General features: G+C 38.2%; 1 protein-coding gene across 2 annotated transcripts; it reads right to left on the reverse strand.

Moving 5' to 3' along the window:
- Positions 1–2996: 2996 nt before the first annotated feature.
- On the reverse strand, positions 2997–20532 carry NUP42 (nucleoporin 42). Of its 2 annotated transcripts, none has more exons than XM_040472441.1 (7): positions 20343–20532; positions 17906–18134; positions 14953–15047; positions 8392–8468; positions 7570–7656; positions 5178–5262; positions 2997–3960 (listed from the first exon to the last, which is right to left on the reverse strand). In XM_040472441.1, exons 1-7 carry the CDS (start codon positions 20452–20454, stop codon positions 3392–3394), a joined length of 1254 nt encoding a protein of 417 aa, XP_040328375.1. In that variant the 5' UTR covers positions 20455–20532; the 3' UTR covers positions 2997–3391. The 2 variants fall into 2 exon arrangements, with proteins under 2 accessions (XP_040328375.1, XP_040328376.1); XM_040472442.1 differs by lacking the exon at positions 20343–20532 and adding an exon at positions 19787–19810.

Here is a 20532-nt window from a genome sequence, read left to right on the forward strand (position 1 = left end):
AAAGCACAGACAACAGAAGCAAAAATAGACAAATGGGACTACATCAAACGAAAAAACTTCCATCTGTCCAAGGAAACAATCAAGAGAGTGAAAAGGCAATCTATGAAATAAGAGAAAATATCTGTAAATCATATATCTGATAAAGGGTTAATATACAGACTATATAGAGAATTTCTACAACTCAAGAAGAAAACAGATAACTGGATTAAAAAATTGGCAAAGGACTTAAATAGACGCTTCTCCAAAGAAAATATACAGATGGCCAAGAAGGAACTGAAAAGATGCTCAATATCACAAATCACAAGAGAAATGCAAATCAGAACAACAATAAGATATCACCTCACACCCATTAGGATGGCTACTATCAAAACAAGAAAGTAAGTGTTGGAGAGGATGTGGAGAAACTGGAACTCTGCTGGGAATGTAAAATGGTGCAGCTGCTGCGAAAAGTGGTGTAGAGGTTCCTCAACACACTAAACATAAGAGTTGCATTGACTTATCAATTCCCCATCTAGAAATATATCCAGAAGAATTTAAAGCAGGATCTCAATGAGATATTTGCACACCCGTGTTCATTGCAGCATTATTACAGTAGCTTCCATTGGGTGGAAGCAACCCAAATCCCATCAACAGATGAATGGTTAAAGAAAACGCGGTTCATACAAACAATGGGATAGTTTCAAGTGTGGCAAAATGAAAGAGATCTAGAGATCTGTTGCACAACAATGTGAATGTTGTACACACCACCTAACACTACTATACACTTAAAAATAGTTAAGATGATAAATTTAATATTGTGAATTTTTTTACAGTAATAAATCTGAGCTATTATGAACTTTCAGGCTTTCCTCTCCCTATGAATATACAATTTCCCCCTAAAATGGACCACATTATACATACTATTTTATAATAGGCTTTTGTCCATTGACTACAGAAGAAAGTCTTTTCCAAGTTATTCTCTATCTTTTAGGTCATTTAAGTTTATTTGAGAGAGACAGAGACAGAGGGGGAGGGGACAGAGAAAGAGAGAGAGAGAATCCCGCGCAGGTTCTGCACTGTCAGCGCAGAGCCCCATGCAGGGCATGAACTTATGAAACTGTGAGATCATGACCTGAGCTGAAACCGAGAGTCGGATGCTTAGCCAACTGAGCCACCCAAGCACCCCTCTTTTAGGCCATTTAGAAAGGCTGTCTAGTATTGTTGGACACTAGACTGAATTATTTTATTCTTATGAATAATACTGTGTAGCTAAATCATGTTATGCCTTTTGAACAGTGATAATCTCAGCTTTTTTTCTCTCCTTTTCTAATCAGCTCTCAGCTATTAGACTTCTAATCTGTGATCACACAACCAAGCTGGTTAAATAAGTTTACTTGTAATAAAACCTTATTTGCAATTCTGTAATTTGCTCCCATCCTGGGTAAACAGGGACAGCCATTGCAGCAGCTGTGAAGGGAGGTGGATTTTGCTTATTTGGGGGTGTACCTTCCCGTTAGACCAGCTCACCCAGAATTGGTTCCTGCCTTACTGAATAAATCTAGATGGTAGCACATGCTCTTGGGGTTGCTTTTTCCCTTCCACTCACTCTCAGGGTCTTGAAATTCAATCTACCTGGCCACCACCTCATTGGTACCTGTTTCTATTTTCTGAAGCACTGCTGCCTCTTAGCCAGGTCTAAGCTGGCCTTCTTTGACTCCTGATACTGGCATGCACGCACACTGCTGGTTTCTACTGTGTAAACATCTTTGCTTTAGTTCCTCACACTGTTAAGTAACCCATAGCACTTCTTTGTGCTTTTTGACAGCAGCACTATTTGACAACTTGAATCTCATTAAGTTCACCACACCGTGTGTGGGGGGTGGGGGAGGTGAGCACGTGTGCGTGAAAGCACATAAAATACACTTCAGCAATTACAACAGAACTCCCAAATCACATATTACTGAGTAGTGTATATGCAACTAGATAGGCCCCTGTTTCCTAAATTTGCTTGTAGAATCTCATGAAACACTTGGTAAAAAACACATCCCCAGGTCTAGCCCTGTGGATATGTATTATTCTGGATATATAATTTAACAAACACCTCAGGTAATCCTTCTCATCAGGCAAATTTAGAAACACTAGATCCTTAACCTGCATCCTCAGAGCCTCCAGGACACTGGGAAGTTCAGCTGGGACCCATGGGAGACTGGTAAGTCTGGTAGCACAGGGTTCATTCCATTAGGGTAGGAAATTCCTGGCGTCATCTGTAAGTTGGAATAAACATTGAAAAGTCTTTAGAGCTTGAGGCCAAAGCAGAAACTTAGGATCTATTTACCATTTCTACACCAAGAATGGTTCCAAACATATACCCATTGGCTATAGATTCTATCCCAAATTTTGGGTTTCCAGAAGTGTTAGCTGGGAGTCATATAGTTCTTTGAAAGAAGTAACAACTGGATCCTCTGAGGACTGAATGCTTTGCATATGTGCTAAAATCATTTGGGGTGCCTTTTATTAGGTAAGATTCTGTTTTCACTTATATCAGCTCAACACCAGATCTATGTCAGGTAACTGCTCTTGTAGTGCTAGCTATGTCCTTCTGGAGGCTTGAGGGAGGAGCACAGAACTCTGATACATATGCCTCAACTCATGACAAGTCTTTGGCTTCTTGTGTCAACTGTACATAAGAGATAGAAGCATTCCTCTCTCAATCTAAGGACACAGGGAGACCCAACATGTATGAGAATTCTAAGAGAAGCTCACTAGAGCTGGTGAATCTTGACCCCACCACAGACACTATTTATTCACATGAGACCACAATTTCCATTTCTCTTACAATCCTGGGCCCATTTAAGAATTTGCCTAAAACTGATGAAGAATACTCAAATAGTGGCCCATGAGAAAGTTAAAACTGAGGGGGAAACAAAATTATGAGGGGAAAATGTCTCCACAGACCTGAAAAATACATTTTTGCCCTTTAAAAACTTATTTCTCTTTAAGAGAATTTTAACATAAAGGAAAGTGATGTTACTGATGTTTATTTGGTAAATAAGCTACATATTTAAGCATTTTTTCCCCTAATGGCTTTAGGAAAGATCTCCTTCCTAAAAAAAAAATGTTTACAGGTAAACCTTTAAAGGGTATGACAGTAAAGTGATGTAGAATTCAGTGCACACTGACAGTTTTTCCAGTTCCATTCATAATTAAAGTAAAAAAAAAAAAACCTCTTGAGTATTTTTTATGAAAAAAATATTGAATTTCAAAACCCCTGAAGTTACTATTGAAAGCTTATATTCCTTAAACGTATATATGTACATATATATGTATATATTTGAACCACTCAGAGAAATTATATATGAACCACTCAAAATAACTTTAAGAGCTGTTCTTTTCTGTATTTAAAATTGTCCTTTCAAATATTTAGAAGTTCCACAGGTGGTGGCTTTAATGGAATTTTTCCCAGAGTAAATTTCTTGGATTGAAACTGCTCCAGTTCTTCTGCTGTTAGTTGATCCTTGGGTGTGAATAACACATTATCTGTTGTGATGCTGCCATTTGAGACTGGTAAAGAGGTGGATATGCTGCTATTTCCAAAGGTGTCACTGGATGACTTGGAAAAAGCACTGTGAGAATGTGAGCCTAGATTACCAAAACCAGCCACAGAATTGCCACTTCCAAAGGCTGGGGCTCCAACAGAGCCTGCTGCCATGGGAGCTGGAAATCCTGAAAATCCAGGTGATCCAAAACCGGAAGCTGCAGGACTTTTAAAAGAAAATGAAGCAGCAGATGTGATTGCAGGTTTCCCAAATCCAAATGTTGGAGTGGAAGTAGTGATGACAGAACTGGCAGGGGGTGCGGCTCCAAACGCTGGAGTATTCCCAAACACAGAAGGACTTCCAGAAGCGGCAGAGGCAAATCCAGAGCTTGGTTTAAAACTAAAATTCTGAGCATTAGCACTGCTGCTGTTATGCACTGGAAAACCTACAAAAACCAGAAAAAGGAAAAAATAACCTATGATAAGTCAGAAAATGTAACCATATTAACCACCCCTCCTTTTTTTCTTATTTCTGCCATGTTTGAATGTTGAGAAGCTTTATTGGAAAAAGTGAAAAGAAGAAGCTAGAACAAACCCATTAAAACCCTGTCGTCCTGTCTTTCTGCTGTACTGATCTCATTTGTACCACGATTATCCACACTCATGGAAACAGCTTTGAGAAACCTCTGGGATTAGGAGGTGGACTTTCGCTTTCTGTGCTTGTGTGCCCCAAGTAAATCAGCTATATCCATTATCAAAGAAGTAACTCTTTCCTTAGCTATATTCTTTTATTTAAAAATTTTTTAATTTAAAAAGATATTTACTTTGGGGAGGGGGGACAGAGAAAGAGACAGAGAGACAGAGATGGAGAGAGAGAATCCCAAGCAGGCCCCATGCTGTCAGTGCAGAGACAAACGCAGGATGTGATCTCACCAACCGCAAGATCACGACCTGAGCCAAAACCAAGAGTCAGATGCTTAACAGACTGAGTCACCCAGGCGCGCCAGCTATATTCTTTTAAGCAAATACAGAGTGGTCACTTCATCTCAGTTTTCTCCTGTATAGATTCTCAAGCCCCTTCCAGCTCTCAACTAAGATGAATATGATGAAATCATACTCTAATAATCGACATCTCTAGTTTTTGCCTAAATTTTTCCTGAGTTGCCATTTTTTGCATACTTTTTATGACAGTTGAAACCCTCAGTCCTAATTTGCATTTTTATTTGTCTCTAAGAACCATTGTTCACCTGTGTCCTAACTTAAAAAATTTGTCCTTTAAACTAAAAAAAACCCCAAAACAAAAAGTGACACAGTATTGCCACGTGAGACAATACTATGCTGTTATACACAGTGAAAAGAAGGTCCTCAATTGTGGTGCTGCTACAACAGTTACTATGTATTCCTATAAAACTTTTGAAAAAACTCCTAAAATACACTTTGAAAGCTTGAGCCATAGGGTCTTTCAAAAAACATGCTCCATCTGACCTCCATTTCACAAATGACTGATGAGCCAAATTCCTTGAAACTCCATTATGGAAGACAGTAGAATCTGCAATGCAATGGTAATTTAATGTCCCTTAACACACCTTCAGACTTTATGATCTGAAACCTCTAAAATCCTGTTTCCAAAATGGATAAAGTCTTGCATCACTTTATCATTTACCTGGTGGCCCAAATGTTATTCCTTGCATACTGCCAAATCCAAATGTAGCTGCTGCTTGATTCACTCCACCCTTTACATCTGAGAGCTGTAAAAAAAAAAAAAAAAAAAAAAAAAAAGCAGGCAAATAATAAATTAGTTGATGAATAATTCTCAATTCACAGCCAAATTAAATTTTAAAAATGTGCACTTACCAGGCGCATGGGTGGCTCAGTTGGTTGAGCATCCGACTTCAGCTCAGGTCATGATCTCATGTTCTGTGAGTTTGAGCACCGCATTGGGTTCTGTGTGAACAGCTAGCTCAGAGCCTGGAGCCTGCTTGGGCCTGTGTTTCCCTCTCTCTCTGCGCACCGCCCCCCCCAACTCTCTCTCAAAAATGAATAAACGTTAAAAAAATTTTTTTAAATGTGCACTTAAAAATGTTTACCATAGAAAAATGCCCACAATATGAATACGCATAGGAAAAAATGGACTAATTTCAATGAGTTAAGAGCAACTCATGAATTATGAGTGATGAATTATGGGTGATTTTAATTTTACTTATGCTTCTAAAATACTTTCTAAATTTCTTCAATGAATTTATATTAAAATCAGAAAAAAAAATTTAATAATACATTTTAATGACCAGGTTGATTATCAAAAAATCTAGACTTCAGGCAAAGGGCCTTTGGAGGCTACCTAGTCTACTTATTCTGATGCCTGAACTGAATTGATTCACAATTACATAATTAAAAACTTACTACTAAAATCTATTGAACATTTCCTATTCCTTGAAAATACTTTATGTTCTTACTATTTTCTACTCTAGAAATGTCTTTCATCTCTGCATAGTGAAATCTCAATCTCCCTTTCTTTTATTTTATTTTTAAGTTTTATTTATTTAAGTGATCTCTACACCCAACACCCAATGTAGGTTCAAACCCATGACCCTGAGATCAAGAGTCGGATGCTCTACTGACTGAACCAGCCAGGCACTCCTTTAAAATCCCTTTCAAGGAACTTTTCCCTTACTCCTTACCTCCAAAAAGTTTTTCCTAACTAACTCAAACAGATATAATTTCTCTTATTTGGAAGCCTCAATAGCATTTTCTAAAAATCAATTTCATTGAGGTATAGTTTATACGCAATAAAATGCATCCATCGTATATATGTATTTCAGTGGGTTTTGACAAACTTCTAGTCACCACCACAATCAAGATTTAGAACATTTCCATCACCTCTAAAAGTTCCCTTGTGTTTTTTTCAGTCAACTCTCTCCCAAATGCTAGGTACAGGGAAGAACTCATCTCCTATCACTATAGATGAGGTTTGTTTTCTTTAGTGTTTCATATAAACGGAATCACATAGTATGTACTTTTTTTTTTTTTTTTTTTTTTTGGTCCAGCTTCTCTCCTTCAGTGTAATATTCATTAACAGGTAAACAGATAAACATATATTCATACACTGGATTAAAAGAATAAAGAATGAACTACTCATATATGCTAAGCCCACTGTGGGTGGGGCTGTCCAAGATCTTAACCTATGGAGGGGCACCTAGAAAAGTGGCAAAGAGCAAGGAACGTCTAACCCTGAGGGTAGTTGTGTAGTTCTTTGGACTCAGTTATCCCCTTTACATCAGTAATGGTGATGGTGGGCTACCTCTCATGTACGGACAGAATCCTTCAAGAAGTCCTACTAAACTTAAATGGCATTATAACAACTAAAGGATGGAGAAATTAGCTTACACAAGAGTCTGTTTAGGAAGTACATATTTAAGAAAGGTGTGGAGCACTGCAACTGTCACACAGTCATTTACTAAGTTAGGCAGTGACAACCATCATATCCTTTTTAGAAGGTAGAAATACAAATCGTCTGGGAAACTCTAAATATCTTATTTCAAAATAAGGTCCTTAAGAAGTTTTAATGGGAATAGAAACATCATAACTTTATTGACCAAGATAATGAATATGCTATAGTCAGGATCATGTATCTTTGGAGACAAGTGGGTATACATCTACTAAAGGCATTTCTATATAGGTCAGGGAATAGATGGTGAGTGTTTTCCAGTCACAAAAGCAAACAGTAGTCTAAAAGTGTATTCAGATCATTTTTCAAAGCAATTTCTTTGTAAATGCTAATAACCTGGTATATTTGAATTTATGTAACATTTTCAAAACTAGACTACTTAAGTCAAAAACTTTACCCTAAGGAAAGCAAAGTTACCTGTACTTTTCTGACTGAGGAACAGAGAGAAAGCAATTCCAGGACTGTGATTTTAAATGATACAATCCTGAGAATGTGTATCATAATTCTTGACAGAGAACTTTAGCTTTGCTTTCTAAATCCGAAGTGAAATTCTCTGCAAAAAAAGTAATAGATAAGACACTTCCCTGTAGAAAACTCTCCCAATACTCACCGAAGCTATGTTAGCCGATGTATTTAGATTTTTCAGTTCATTTACTCTGTTTCTCCACTGATTTATTAACTGTTGGAGGGAATTTAGCTAAAGAGAGAAGACAGAAAAATAATCAGTCAATTCTGAGTGTTTAGTCTCTCTAACTTCATGTCTTTATTTGCTAAAATCACAAGTTTAGAAAACATTTTTATGGCCCATTACTCGTACAATTTGCCCAAGATGTTCCAGCTATAGTTCCCTCCCTGTTCTCCAAAACCTTGTGTCACCTGGTTTAGAATTTCAAGTACTGTGGCAGCACAGAGGTAGTTATATCTGGATGGGAACAAACATGTATACTAGTTGAAATGCATGATCATGACCGTAGACAACACAAAAATACACTTTATGTCATTTCTTTTAAGCACTAACTTATTGAAGTCCAGCTTTTTTATTTTTTGATATCTCATATGTGAGAATGTTAATCCGTACCACAGACTGTGTCTTATTTCACTGCTTTTCTAGAATTCATCATGGTGTCTGTACCTAATAGATGCTCCATAAGTGTCAAATGATGAAAGGCTCTGACTTCTATGACTGATCACTGGATAATTTGCAAGAAAAATAGTGACATTCCTAGTTATATAGTCAAAATATATTATTACCATTTTAGATAACCAACCAATTTCAAAGAAAGTAATTTAGAAAATAAAAATAGCCTTGTCTTGAGAAAAATTATTAGACCTCATCCACTTTGCCAATGTACAAGCAAGCCACTACAAACAGAGAAGACTATAATTAACAGCTAATCTGGTATTAAGGTAGATGAATAGGAAACAAACTTACATAACTCTGTAAATTATTGCTGGTTAAGTAGTTATGGTATTCAAGCCTCAATTCCTCTGGTGAAATGTCTGTAAAACCTGAAGTGAGGAATCAATTGGAATCTTTAAAATAAATACCAGTACTTTTGATAGTATAGTAAAGCTAGAAGTCCTAGACAAGAATATATGCTAATGTTGATCATAAGAAAATTTTCATAATCATAAGGAAAAATTTCAAAGCCGATATGTTTAATAAAGTATAAGATTAAAATAAAATATAGTTGTATATTTGATCTTTAAAGGGGGAAATTTTCTAAAGATAAATGGAATGTAAGGAATAATACAAGAGTTAACTACATATACATTCAAATTTCTGTCTAAAATAATATTCTGTATGCCAGAAACTATAATAAGCAAAATTAAAAGGCAAATGGAAAACAGTAACTTTAACATATATGACAGGAAAAGAGCTAATGTCAATGTGTAAATAGCACTTACAAATCCATAGGACAAACAAATAGGAGCAAACATAAGAAACAGGCAATTCACAAAAAAATTCAAATAGCCAGTAAGTAAGTGAAATAAAAAAGTTCAGTTTAGGGGCACCTGGGGGGCTCAGTCAGTTGAGCATCCAACTCTTGGTTTCTGCTCAGGTCATGATCTCAATTGATAAGTTTGGGCCCCACATAGGGCTCTGTGCTAACAGTGTGGAGCCAGCCTGCTTGGGATTCTCTCTCTCCCTCTCTCTGCCCTTCCCTGACTTGCTCTCTTTGTCCCTCTCTCAAAATAAATGACTAACTTAAAAAAAAATTTCTTTAAAAAAAAAGTTCAATTTAAAAATACAACTTAAAATATAGATAAGATACTTTACTTAATGGCAAAAATTAAAAATGGATGGTATTTATTGTTAGTAAGGGTGTGGTAAAATTGACATTCTCCTAAATTGCCTTTAAGGGAACCAGAAAGGCACTTTTCTAGGAGGACAATTGTCAGTACGTGTCAAATGCCTTAAATATGTTTGTACCTTCTGTCCTTAATAGAATTTCTAGGATTTAACCTCAGAAAATAATCAGACCTATAATCAAAGAGTTTTATGTATGAAGGTGTTCATTCTAGTATTTTTAGTAATAAAGACAAACTGAAAACAACAAAGTAGAATACAAAACTAGATTATGGTCCTAATTATATATATATACAAACAGGAAATATGGTTGTGTGTGCATATTTTGAAAGGAATAATCTGAAATATTATAGTTATCTTTGTGACACCAGGTGATCTTTATTTATGGATTTCTGTGTTTTTCAAGTTTTCTATGGCAACAGCTGTAAATTTATAATTAGGAAACTTTTTAAGAAAGGAAAAACAACATTCAGGATATTTCCTACAGAGAATTACTTGTAACCCTGATATCATTAACTCCATGGACTTCTACACCCCAGAATAAAGAAAAGACTAAATGTTCAAATTAGAACCTTGGATTCCCTCTAACAACTTGTCGTTATACCATCTTTAATAACTGTTCAGGCCAAAAAACCTAGGAATCTCCTTGTATTTATCTCTTTCCCCACATCTAATTAATCAGCATCCTGCCAGTTCTAATTCCAAAACGCACTACGAATTTGACCAATTCTGTCTCCACTGCTAGTGATTCTAACCCAGTCAGTCACCAGCATTTGTCTCCTAACTCATCTCCTTGCCACTATTTTAGTTTTCACCCCACAGCACTCCCTACAGACCACTTCTTTCATACAACAGTCCGACTGAGTTTTTTCTAATCAGATCATGTCCTTCTGCTTAAAGCTCCACATGGCTGTCCTGTACAGTTAGTCCAACATGATCTGGCTCTTGGCTGACTCTATGGCCTTATGTCCTATTACTCTTTCTCTCATTCACTCTCCTCCAGGGGTTCTGGCCTCACTTGTCTTCAGACTTGCCAATCTTGTTCCTACAAGGGTCTATGCACTAGCTATTCCTACTGCCAGGAATGCTTTCCCCAAATCTTCCCATAAGAGACACCTTCTTCTCACTTAGGACTCCGCTCCAATCCTGCTTTGTAAGAATGGATAACTTACTCTAAAGAAAAACTGTCCCTCCAGTACTTTATCCTCCTTCCAGCTGTTCCTCATCTGAACCACAGAACACAGAAAATTATCTGAGTGACTATTTTCACAGTTATCCCAAGGGGGTAAAAAAGCAGTATCATTTTAGATGCATAGAGAGTTAATTCATTACAACTGATGTCTAAGAACAGTTCTCCAACTTTTTGGTCTCAAAACCCATTTATATTCTTAAAAATCATTAACAATGCCAAAGAACTTTTGCTTATATAGGTTATAATATACATATTTACCATATTTAAAATGAAAAATAAGAAATAATAGAACATACTTATTAATTCACATAAAAATAAGAAACCAATTACACATCAACATAAATGAAAAAACTATTTTTCAAGCAAAAAATAAACATTTAGTGAGATGAGTGGCACTGTTTTATGTTTGTAAATGTTTTTTTGCATACTTTAATGTAAAAATATTTTATTGCTAAAAAATGCTAACCCTCTTCTGAGCTTTCAGTGAGTCATCATCTCTTTGCTGATGGAGGGACTGTTTGTACATTTTTTTAATGTTTGGTTTTAAGAGAAGACTGCTGGATTATTATATCTACTTCTACATTCAGTCTGTTGCAATATACTACCTGGCTGAAGTGTATGAAGAAAATCTGTTCTAACACAGATAGGGAGTTGGGAAGGAGGACTTTAATAATCTTTTCAGGTAATTGTGGTGTTAGGTTCTTACAAATTTAGCTATAAATTTAAGCCTTAATATTAATTAACTTTTTGTATTATTATATTAAATCCAGTGGTTTATCTTGTGCTTAGAATGAATTTTTCAGCCATGCATGTTTTTATAACATGGTACATTGTCATTTAGAAACTACTGGTTCATTGAGTCATCTAGAACTTTCAAATATTGCCACATGCCATTTTACAATATCAAAAAACTCTTATTTGTTAATGTCACTGTCCATCTCATCAGAAGAGACTTAAAGAGATAGTTAAGTCATCAAGCTGACAGTGGCAGAAAACAGTTTTCCATAATTCTAATTCTCACATGAAAGTTGAATTTTGTCACTGGCAATAAACAGTTGTTTTCTTTGAAGCAACAAACTCACTCCATTTGTTTTTTTAGAAAATGCTGCCAAATTCCTAAGTCTAGATAACCATAGCTGTCATTCTTTCAAGTAAAAACGGTCTATGGAAAAAGTGGCTGGTTCAGCTCACAACTCAAAGGATCACTCGTGTCTTCCCTCAAGGAAGATAACCATCATCTGAGTACGTGGCAGAAGCATTTCATGTGTGCTTCTCATTTTGTCACACAGATTAAAAAAAGTGTGCATACAGGACACCTGGGTGGCTCAGTCAGTTGAGCATCTGACTTTTGATTTCAGCTCAGGTCATGATCCCAGAGTCATGGGATGGAGCCCCGCATGCTGCTCAGTGCTGAGTGTGGAGTCTGCTTGATTTGTTCTCTCTCTGTCTCTGTCTCTCTCTCTCTCTAAAAAATAGCGTGGGGTGCCTGGGTGGCTCAGTTGGTTAAGTGACTGACTTCGGCTCAGGTCATGATCTTGCAGTTCATGAGCTTAAGCCCCACGTTGGGTTCTGTGCTCACAGCTCGGAGCCTGGAGCCTGCTTCAGATTCTGTGTCTCCCCCTCTGTCTCTGCCCCTGCCCCGCTCACATTCTGTCTCTCTCTCTCTCTCTCTCAAAATAAACATTAAAAAAAAAAATTTTTTTAAGGTGTACACTCAAGGGTCGTGATTAATAAAATCAGTATTTTTACCTCTTCATCAAAAACTTTACGTGAAAATGGCATTAAGAAGTTTTTTTTATTGGGGTGCCTGGTTGGCTTGGTCAGAAGAGCATGTGACTTTTGACCTCAGGGTCCGGAGTTCAAGTCCCATGTTAGGTGTAGAGATTACTTATAAAAATTAAAAAAAAAATTTTTTTTTATTGACTACTGTAGTCTGCTAGTACAGTTATGTTGCCTCTGCCTTGATTCATGCTAAGATACAAGCAGTTTGACCCATCAATGCTTTTGCACCAACAGTGCAAATGTCAACAGAGTGAAATGGCAATTAATGTCTTGGTATTATTATGAAAATATTTTTGAATTTGTAGAGCCTTTCGAAAATTTTTTAAAATTTATTTTTATTTTTTTTAAAAGTTTATTTTTGAGAGAGAGAGAGAGAGTGCAGGGAAGGGGCAGAGAGAGAGAGAGAGCGCGAGGGAGGATCTGAAGTGGGCTCCATGCTGACACAGAGAGCCTAATGCGGGGCTTGAACTCACATACCTTGAGATCATGACCTGAGCCAAAGTCGGACGCTTAACCGACTGAGCCACCCATGCGCTCCTGTAGAGGCTTTTTAAAAAAGTTTGACAGAAAGCATGTGTGTGCACACTCAAGTACAAGTGAGAAGGGGAGGGCAGGGGGAGAAGGAGAGAGAGAATCTCAAGCAGGCTCTATGCTGTCAGCACAGAGCCCACTTTGGGGCTGGATCTCACAAACTGTGAGATCATAACCTGAGCCCAAATCAACAGTTGGACGCTCAACTGACTGAGCCACCTAGGCACCCCAAATTTGTACAACCTTTAAAAGGGTCTCAGGAATAGGGCTGCCAGATTTAGCAAATAATACAGGATGCCCAGGGGTGTCTGGGTGGCTCAGTTGATTGTTTGACTTCGGCTCAGGTCATGATCTCACAGTTCGAGAGTTCAAAGCCTGCACTGGGCTCCCTGCTGTCAATGCAGAGTCCACTTCAGATCCTCTGTCCTCACCACCCCACCTCTCCCCTGTACACAAGCACTCTCTCTCTCTCTCTCTCAAAATAAACATTAAAAAAAATGCAGGATGCCCAGTTAAATCTCAATGTCAGATATATAACAAATACTTTTTTAGTATAAGTATGTCCTAAATATTACATGGGATTTCATATACTAAAAATATTTTTTGTTTCCCTAAATAAAAAAGAATTTAAATTTAACCGAGTGTCCCGTATTTTATCTGGCAATCCTACGTAGGAATCTATATTCCACAGTTTGAGAACCATTGCTTTAGGGCATTAGACATTAGGTTTAATTCCAAACTGATTAAAAAAGGTTCAGTACTTCTTTATTTTCTTTATAGAAAACACTATCTAAAACTATCTAATTTATTTGTATTATTTACTGTCTCCCTCCCTCAAGAACATAAGCTTTGTAAGCATGGGAGCTTGTCTATCCTGCTCATCACTATATTCTTAGAACTTAGAATAGGGCCTGGCACAAAGGAAATTCAGTAAATATTTTGTTGAACAGCTGAGTGAATAAATAACTAAGGACTGGTGTGACAAATGCTCAGAGGGAATAAGCAGGCAGAGCTGAGACAGAGTAGGGATCCCAGAGTTCTGAGGGATTGCAGGGGCTCTCATCTGTGAGGTACTTGCTATTTACTCAACAGCACAGAGGGCCCAGGACCACCCAAAATAGGATTAGAAAAGCGTGGTGCTCTAGGTTTGAGTTCAGAAAGGGCTTAGGGACTACGCACAAAAGAAAACAGGGAGGAAAAAGGGTATTCTAAAGAAATGCTATCCCTGTAGCCAAGCTAAAGCTCTTTACCTTCACATGCTATCTCCAGAATAGGTCTCAACATGCTTTACAAAACATAACTATCTTTGGAAGGAAATACAGGGAAGGGAGAAGAGAATCAGGCAGCCAAGGCCTTAATGACAAAAAGGATGTGAATCTTCTTAAAAATTTTTTTTTCAACGTTTTTATTTATTTTTGGGACAGAGAGAGACAGAGCATGAATGGGGGAGGGGCAGAGAGAGAGGGAGACACAGAATCGGAAACAGGCTCCAGGCTCCGAGCCATCAGCCCAGAGCCTGACGCGGGGCTCGAACTCACGGACCGCGAGATCGTGACCTGGCTGAAGTCGGACGCTTAACCAACTGCACCACCCAGGCGCCCCATGGATGTGAATCTTCTATTCACTGTTAGCAGCTAAGAGTTTTGAAAGTTGTACCTATAGGGAACCAAGAAGGCAGAGACTCTTTGGGGGCTTACAGAATTGGAATTGGGGTGGGTCCTGATTTCACTATTTTCCCATGAGAACTACATACTTTAAAAAAACTGTATCTTAATTTTTTTTAATGTTTATTTATTTTTGACAGAAAGATACAGAGCATGAGCGGGGGAGGGGCAGAGAGAGAGGGAGACAAAGAATCCGAAGCAGGTTCCAGGCTCTGAGCTGTCAGCACAGACCCCCACGCGGGGCTCCAACTCACAGACCACGAGATCATGACCGGTCATGATCATGACCGGATGCTCAACCAACTGAGCCACCCAGGCGCCCCCTCAAAAAACTGTATCTTCTAATCTCTATCTCTGAATTATGAAGTTCCGCCAGAAAAACGGAATACTTTAAACAATGTCTAAACTCTCCTAACTGTAGCTAAGTTTGAGATTAGTTTATTAAGCATGACCTTCGTTTTAGAAACTAAGAGTTATAAAACACAATTTATAAACATACAATTTCTCAATTACCTGAAATATTAGGCTTCTTTTTCACTGGCGAATAAACAGAAAACATCCACTGCCCTGATGATTCCCAAACTTCCATATCTTTTATAATTCCTTCTCTGGAAAAAAAAGAGAAAAGGAACTTTTTAATCTGCTTGTTAAAATTTATTGTTTATAATTTTCAATGACTCAAATTTTAAATTATAGTAAACATATAATTTCAGATTTTTTCAATTGTATTTTCTGAAGAGTATTCTTTAAAGCAGAATTTATAGAATAAGAACTATATTTCATGATTTTAAATACTGTAATATTGGGGTGCCTGGGTGGCTCAGTTGGTTGAACATCTGACCCTTGGTTTGGGTCAGGTCATTATCCCAGGGTTGTGGGATTGAGCTGTGTTGGACTCCACACTGAGTGGGGAGCCTGCTTGGGATCCTCTATCTCTGTCTCTTCACCTCCCTGTACCCCTCTCCTTTGCTCGAGCGCTCTTTAAAATAAAAAAAATTAGGGGCGCCTGGGTGGATCAGTCAGTGAAAGGTCTGACTGCAGCTCAGGCTATGATCTTGTGGTTCTTGGGTTCAAGCCCTGCATCGGGCTCTGTGCTGACAGCTCAGAGCCTGGAGCCTGCTTTAGATTTTGTGACTCCCTCTCTCTCTGCCCCTCCCCACTCATACTCTGTCTCTCTCTCTCTCTCTCTCTCAAAAATGAATAAACATTAAAAATGAAAATAGGGGGCACCTGCATGGCTCAGTCAGTTAAGCAGCCAACTTCAGCTCAGGTCATGATCTCATGGCTCGTGAGCTTAAGCCCTGCGTTGGCCTCTGTGCTGGCAACTCAGAGCCGGGAGCCTGCTCAGATTGTGTCTGCCTCTCTCCCTGCCCCTCTCCTGCTCAAACTCTGTGTCTCTCTCTCAACAATAAATAAATATTAAAAAATAATTTTAAAAAATTAAAACAAAAAAATATAATACCAAAAAAGTTTATAGTTTTGGTTTTCTAGTAAGCTGAACCATTAACCAATACATTTATTAAGTGAGAACTATCCAACTATACATATTTAAAGAACTAAAATACAATAAGATATACAATACTAACTTTAATCTTTCTTTGTTATCATAAACATCAACGGCCATTTAACTGGAAAAAGACACAAAGCACCATATGAGTAATACAGAACCATGACATTTTAATTTTATGTATGTATGTATGTATTTGAAGTTTATTTATTTATTTTGAAAGAGAGAGAATGAGCACAGGACGGGCAGAAACTCTGAGAGGGAAAGATAGAATCCCAAATAGGCTCTGTGCCATCAGTGAGGAGCCGATGTAGGGCTCAAACTCACGAACTGTTAGATTATGACCTGACCTCAAACCTAGAGTCAGACACTTAACTGACCAAGGCATTCAGATATCCCTTTATTTAATTTGTTAAAAAAAAAATTTTTTTTTTAAGTAAGCTTCAAGCCTAGCGGGGAGCCCAATGCAGGGCTTGAACTCACTACCCTGAGATCAAGACCTGAACTGGGATCAAATCAGACACTTTAGCCACGTAAAGCCAGCCAGGCACCCAGAACCTTAAACTTTTTAAAGTGGGCAGGATTTGGGGCGCCTGGGTGGCTCAGTCGGTTAAGCGGCCAACTTCGGCTCAGGTCATGATCTCGCGGTCCGTGAGTTCGAACCCTGCGGCGGGCTCTGCTGACAGCTCGGAGCCTGGAGACTGTTTTGGATTCTGTGTCTCCCTTTCTCTGACCCTCCCCCGTTCATGCTCTCTGTCTCAAAAATAAATAAATGTTTAAAAAAATTAAAAAAAAATAATAAAGTGGGCAGGATTTTAGAGACCATTTTGTTTAATTCTCATATTTTGCAGAACGGAAAACAGACCCATGTGCATATAGTTATTTTACTGGCAAAGGTGTGGACAGATTTGACTCTAAATGTTTCCCTCCACTATCCAAAAAGCTACAATTAATAAAATTTTAGCTATCACAGAATTTTAAATTATTTTTAAATTATTTTACAACATCAAATATAGGAAGGAAGGCTTTGTTTGCTCTTTTACCTTTAAAAAATCAATTGTATGTAGTACATGGCTCAAAAGGTTTACCACTTGTTCTAATTTATTATGGGAAATAAAAGACTAACAAGTATATTTAAGTTCTGTCCTCAAGTGGGGAGCTGAGGCAACAGTTACAGAGAGTCAGGGAATATATTGGCACCAGTCATACATTCTACCATGATCAAGAAATCATAAGGAATATACTCCACAGTAATGAAGGAAATCAAATGAAATCAGTTTCAATGGGGTAGGTGAAATAAAAATTTTAGAAAGAAAAATGCCAGATGTTGTAAGTACCACCAAGATTACAAATAGCTTAAATTACCTCATACTTTGCAAAGACCTCATAATTTGCAATAAATTTAAACAGAACTACTTTAGAAAGATATTCACAATATAGTGTTAGCCATAGAAAAGTGGGGGAAAAAAATTAGCCCTGAGAGTCACTGTACTGGTATGGTAAGGTGACCAATATTTTTTTTAATTTTTACTTTAGAGAGAGAGTGTGTGTAAGTCAGGGAAAGGGAGAGAGGGAGAGGGAGAGGGAGAGGGAGAGGGAGAGGGAGAGGGAGAGAGAGAGAGAGAGAGAGAGAGAATCTCAAGCAGGCTCAACAGCGTAGAGCCTGATGTGGGGCTCAGTCCCATGACCCTGGGATCATGACCTGAGCTGAAATCCAGTTGGATGATCAACTGACTGAGCCACCCAGGTGCCCCAAGGTAGTACATTTTTAAGTGAAATAAAGTCTACTGTAACATATGCAAAATAGTTATCTCTGAGTGATAGGATCATGGGTGCTTTTTCTTCTTTTTGCTTATTCTGATTTTTTAATAATGTATTACTTCTTTTTTAAAGAAAATATTATAGGTACTTTTGAAAAAAATAAGCAAATGGGTAGCTTTTCTGAAGGCTTCCACTCACAGAAGTTTCTTTTCATCTTTCTGCTCATCAGAGCTGGGTGAAGCAAATGGATTCTGGGATAGTCCAAACTCCCTGTTCCTGCTATTTGAAGCTCCAGAATCCAAAGAACTGAAAGATGGCTTTTCTTGATCTCTGCTGCCCCCCCATGGTGTGGATTTGGAGAAGCTGGATGGCTGGATAACACTCGAGTACCTCTGGCTGGAGGGATTCCATCCACGTCTGTTACTACCTGAAAACAAACAAAACAATTTTATTGGCAACTCCTTTTTTAAAACTCTAAAAATTTAATTACATTTTGTCTTATTATGTGCAGACATTATGCAAAGATTTAAGAAGCACATTTCCACTCATTTTAAATCACAAAATCCTTCATTTTTGATTTATATATTTACTTGTAACCAACACATCATGTAATGGTCTAGTGGCATTTTTTGTTTGTTTGCTTAAAAAGGTTGAGAGGCCTGTAAATCCACAGAAAAATAATGATATATTATTAAGTTAAGATGATATAAGCTTATTAAATAAATAATTGCTTGATAATGGATTTAAGATCTATCTTAAATCATAAGCTCCTTCAGGATAAAAAGTTCTGTCTTTACCATTTTTTGCTCTCCTACTGGGCCCTTACACAGCAGTAAAGTCTGAAAAATGAACAATGTATTAAAGAGTTTGTTGAATATAAAAAATTAGATCCTACCCTCTGTCCTTGAATAGATGCTTAAATCTATTTGACTCCATCTTCCCTCTGGGAAAACACCATTACCCACCTCTCTTTCATAGGGAGATTATAATTTACATGTGAATAAAATGCATTGAGTTCTATTATGAGCAGATTCTAATATTTCATAATTATTGAAATGAGCCAAGAGGACTCTCTCCTCTCTCTGTATTTAAAAAAAATCTTCTCACTTAAAGTACCTCATTTACTCATCACTTCCTAGTGGGGGCCAAGATAATTCACCTTGTTTTTGACTGAATTAGGAGATATGCCATGAAATATATTAAAAACTGGAGTGATGGGAGATATATTCCTTCTTGAAAATTCATCTCCCATTTCTAAAACTACTTAATAAAACCAATGAGAAAAAGGAGCAGAATGCTGGGCCAGATTCCTCATGTAAGGGTTAATGGTATTTTATTTTTCTGAAGTTTCAAATCCTTTGGCGGATGACACCCTGAAGAAATTCATTCTTTCTTTTGTATATAGCTTTTGGGCTTCACTTATTAATTCTAGAAGCATTCCTTTCTGGGAACTAAATACACTGTTTACTTAATGAGTTTCATTTACACTTTCTTCAGCCATTAATCCATTCAACATTTATTTTTTAATTACTACATTTAGAGTGAGTCTTCAAAGAATGTCAAATATTAAGTGTTTTTTTTCTAGGAAATACACTCACATTTATCAAACCCCGAGTCATAATTTTTGGTTTGGAATATTCACTAGACTAATGGTGGGTGATGCAAAAGGACTGTCTCCAAGACGAGGAGGGATCAGACGTGAAACCACAATGCAACATGAAGAGTTGGATGAACAGTCCCACAAGAGGGAAGGGAAGGAAGAGTAGGAGAGGTGGTCAGCATCTTGTGACACTGTCAAGGGCTACTGTCAATCCTTAGAAAATAAAACCTAATTATTCATCTGAACTTTAAAACTTTGCATTGTAATATGGTTTCATTTTTGTTCCCTCCTCATCTTGAACACCATCCTTTCACATCATCCACGATTGGCTTAAATATTCCAAAAACTTTGACAATCACTAAGGCCCAGATAGTAGGTCAACGCGGTCCTCCACCCCCCTTCCCTCATAACTCACAGTTTTTAACTGGGCATCCCACCCTTCTAATTTTACCCCCAATGTTATGAACACGTACATTCACCTGGGGCATATACCTTTGTAGCTATTATTAGATTTTGAAAGGAGTTTGCAACTTCTCCAAAGTTAAGAATCCAGGCTCTGACCCCAGTTGCTAGCCTCTCTCTGGAAAAAAGTTTGGTAAAAATTATATTTAAGGTGACAAGAGAAAAAAAAAAAAGTACTCAGAAGGGTAGTAAAGCAAGGAGGCATCTGGGTCGACCTACACCAATTCTCCGGACCATTACCACCCACAGACAAGGTAGCTTTCCACGTACTCCCGACCTAAAAACTCATTGTTTCGCATTAGTAACAAAGGCCAAGTCCCTGTCTTCATCCCCTCAACAAAAAACAACCCAGGGACTAACAAGCTAATAAAAGCGTCGGAGAGAACCTGAACCCAGCCCGGTGGGCGGGGCTGAAGAGGGAACGACGCGAGCAACTCAGCGTCACCGGACTGGTGCATAGCGACGCAAAGCCTAGTGGCGGGCCTCACGCCTGACGCCCGTTCCCAACCGGACGAGCCCCGGGCCAGGCCTTCCCCTAGTCGGCTACCGGCGTAGAACCGGGGAGAACGTCACCTGAGGGTTGTTGCTGCCGTCCCCCGCCCGCACCCCCGGCGCCGGGATGTTCGTTCCAGCACCGGTCTCCAAAGCGGCACCGGCCTTGAAGGAAGAATTGACAAATGGTCATAGCGACGGCGTCGCCCACGGAACGGTCTTCAGGCAGCACCCTCAGCGGAAGGAGAGCCCAATGCAACCACAGGTCCCA

This window comes from Herpailurus yagouaroundi, unplaced genomic scaffold, assembly GCF_014898765.1.
Source record: "Herpailurus yagouaroundi ecotype Mexico unplaced genomic scaffold, PumYag 100, whole genome shotgun sequence".
NCBI lineage: Eukaryota > Metazoa > Chordata > Mammalia > Carnivora > Felidae > Herpailurus > Herpailurus yagouaroundi.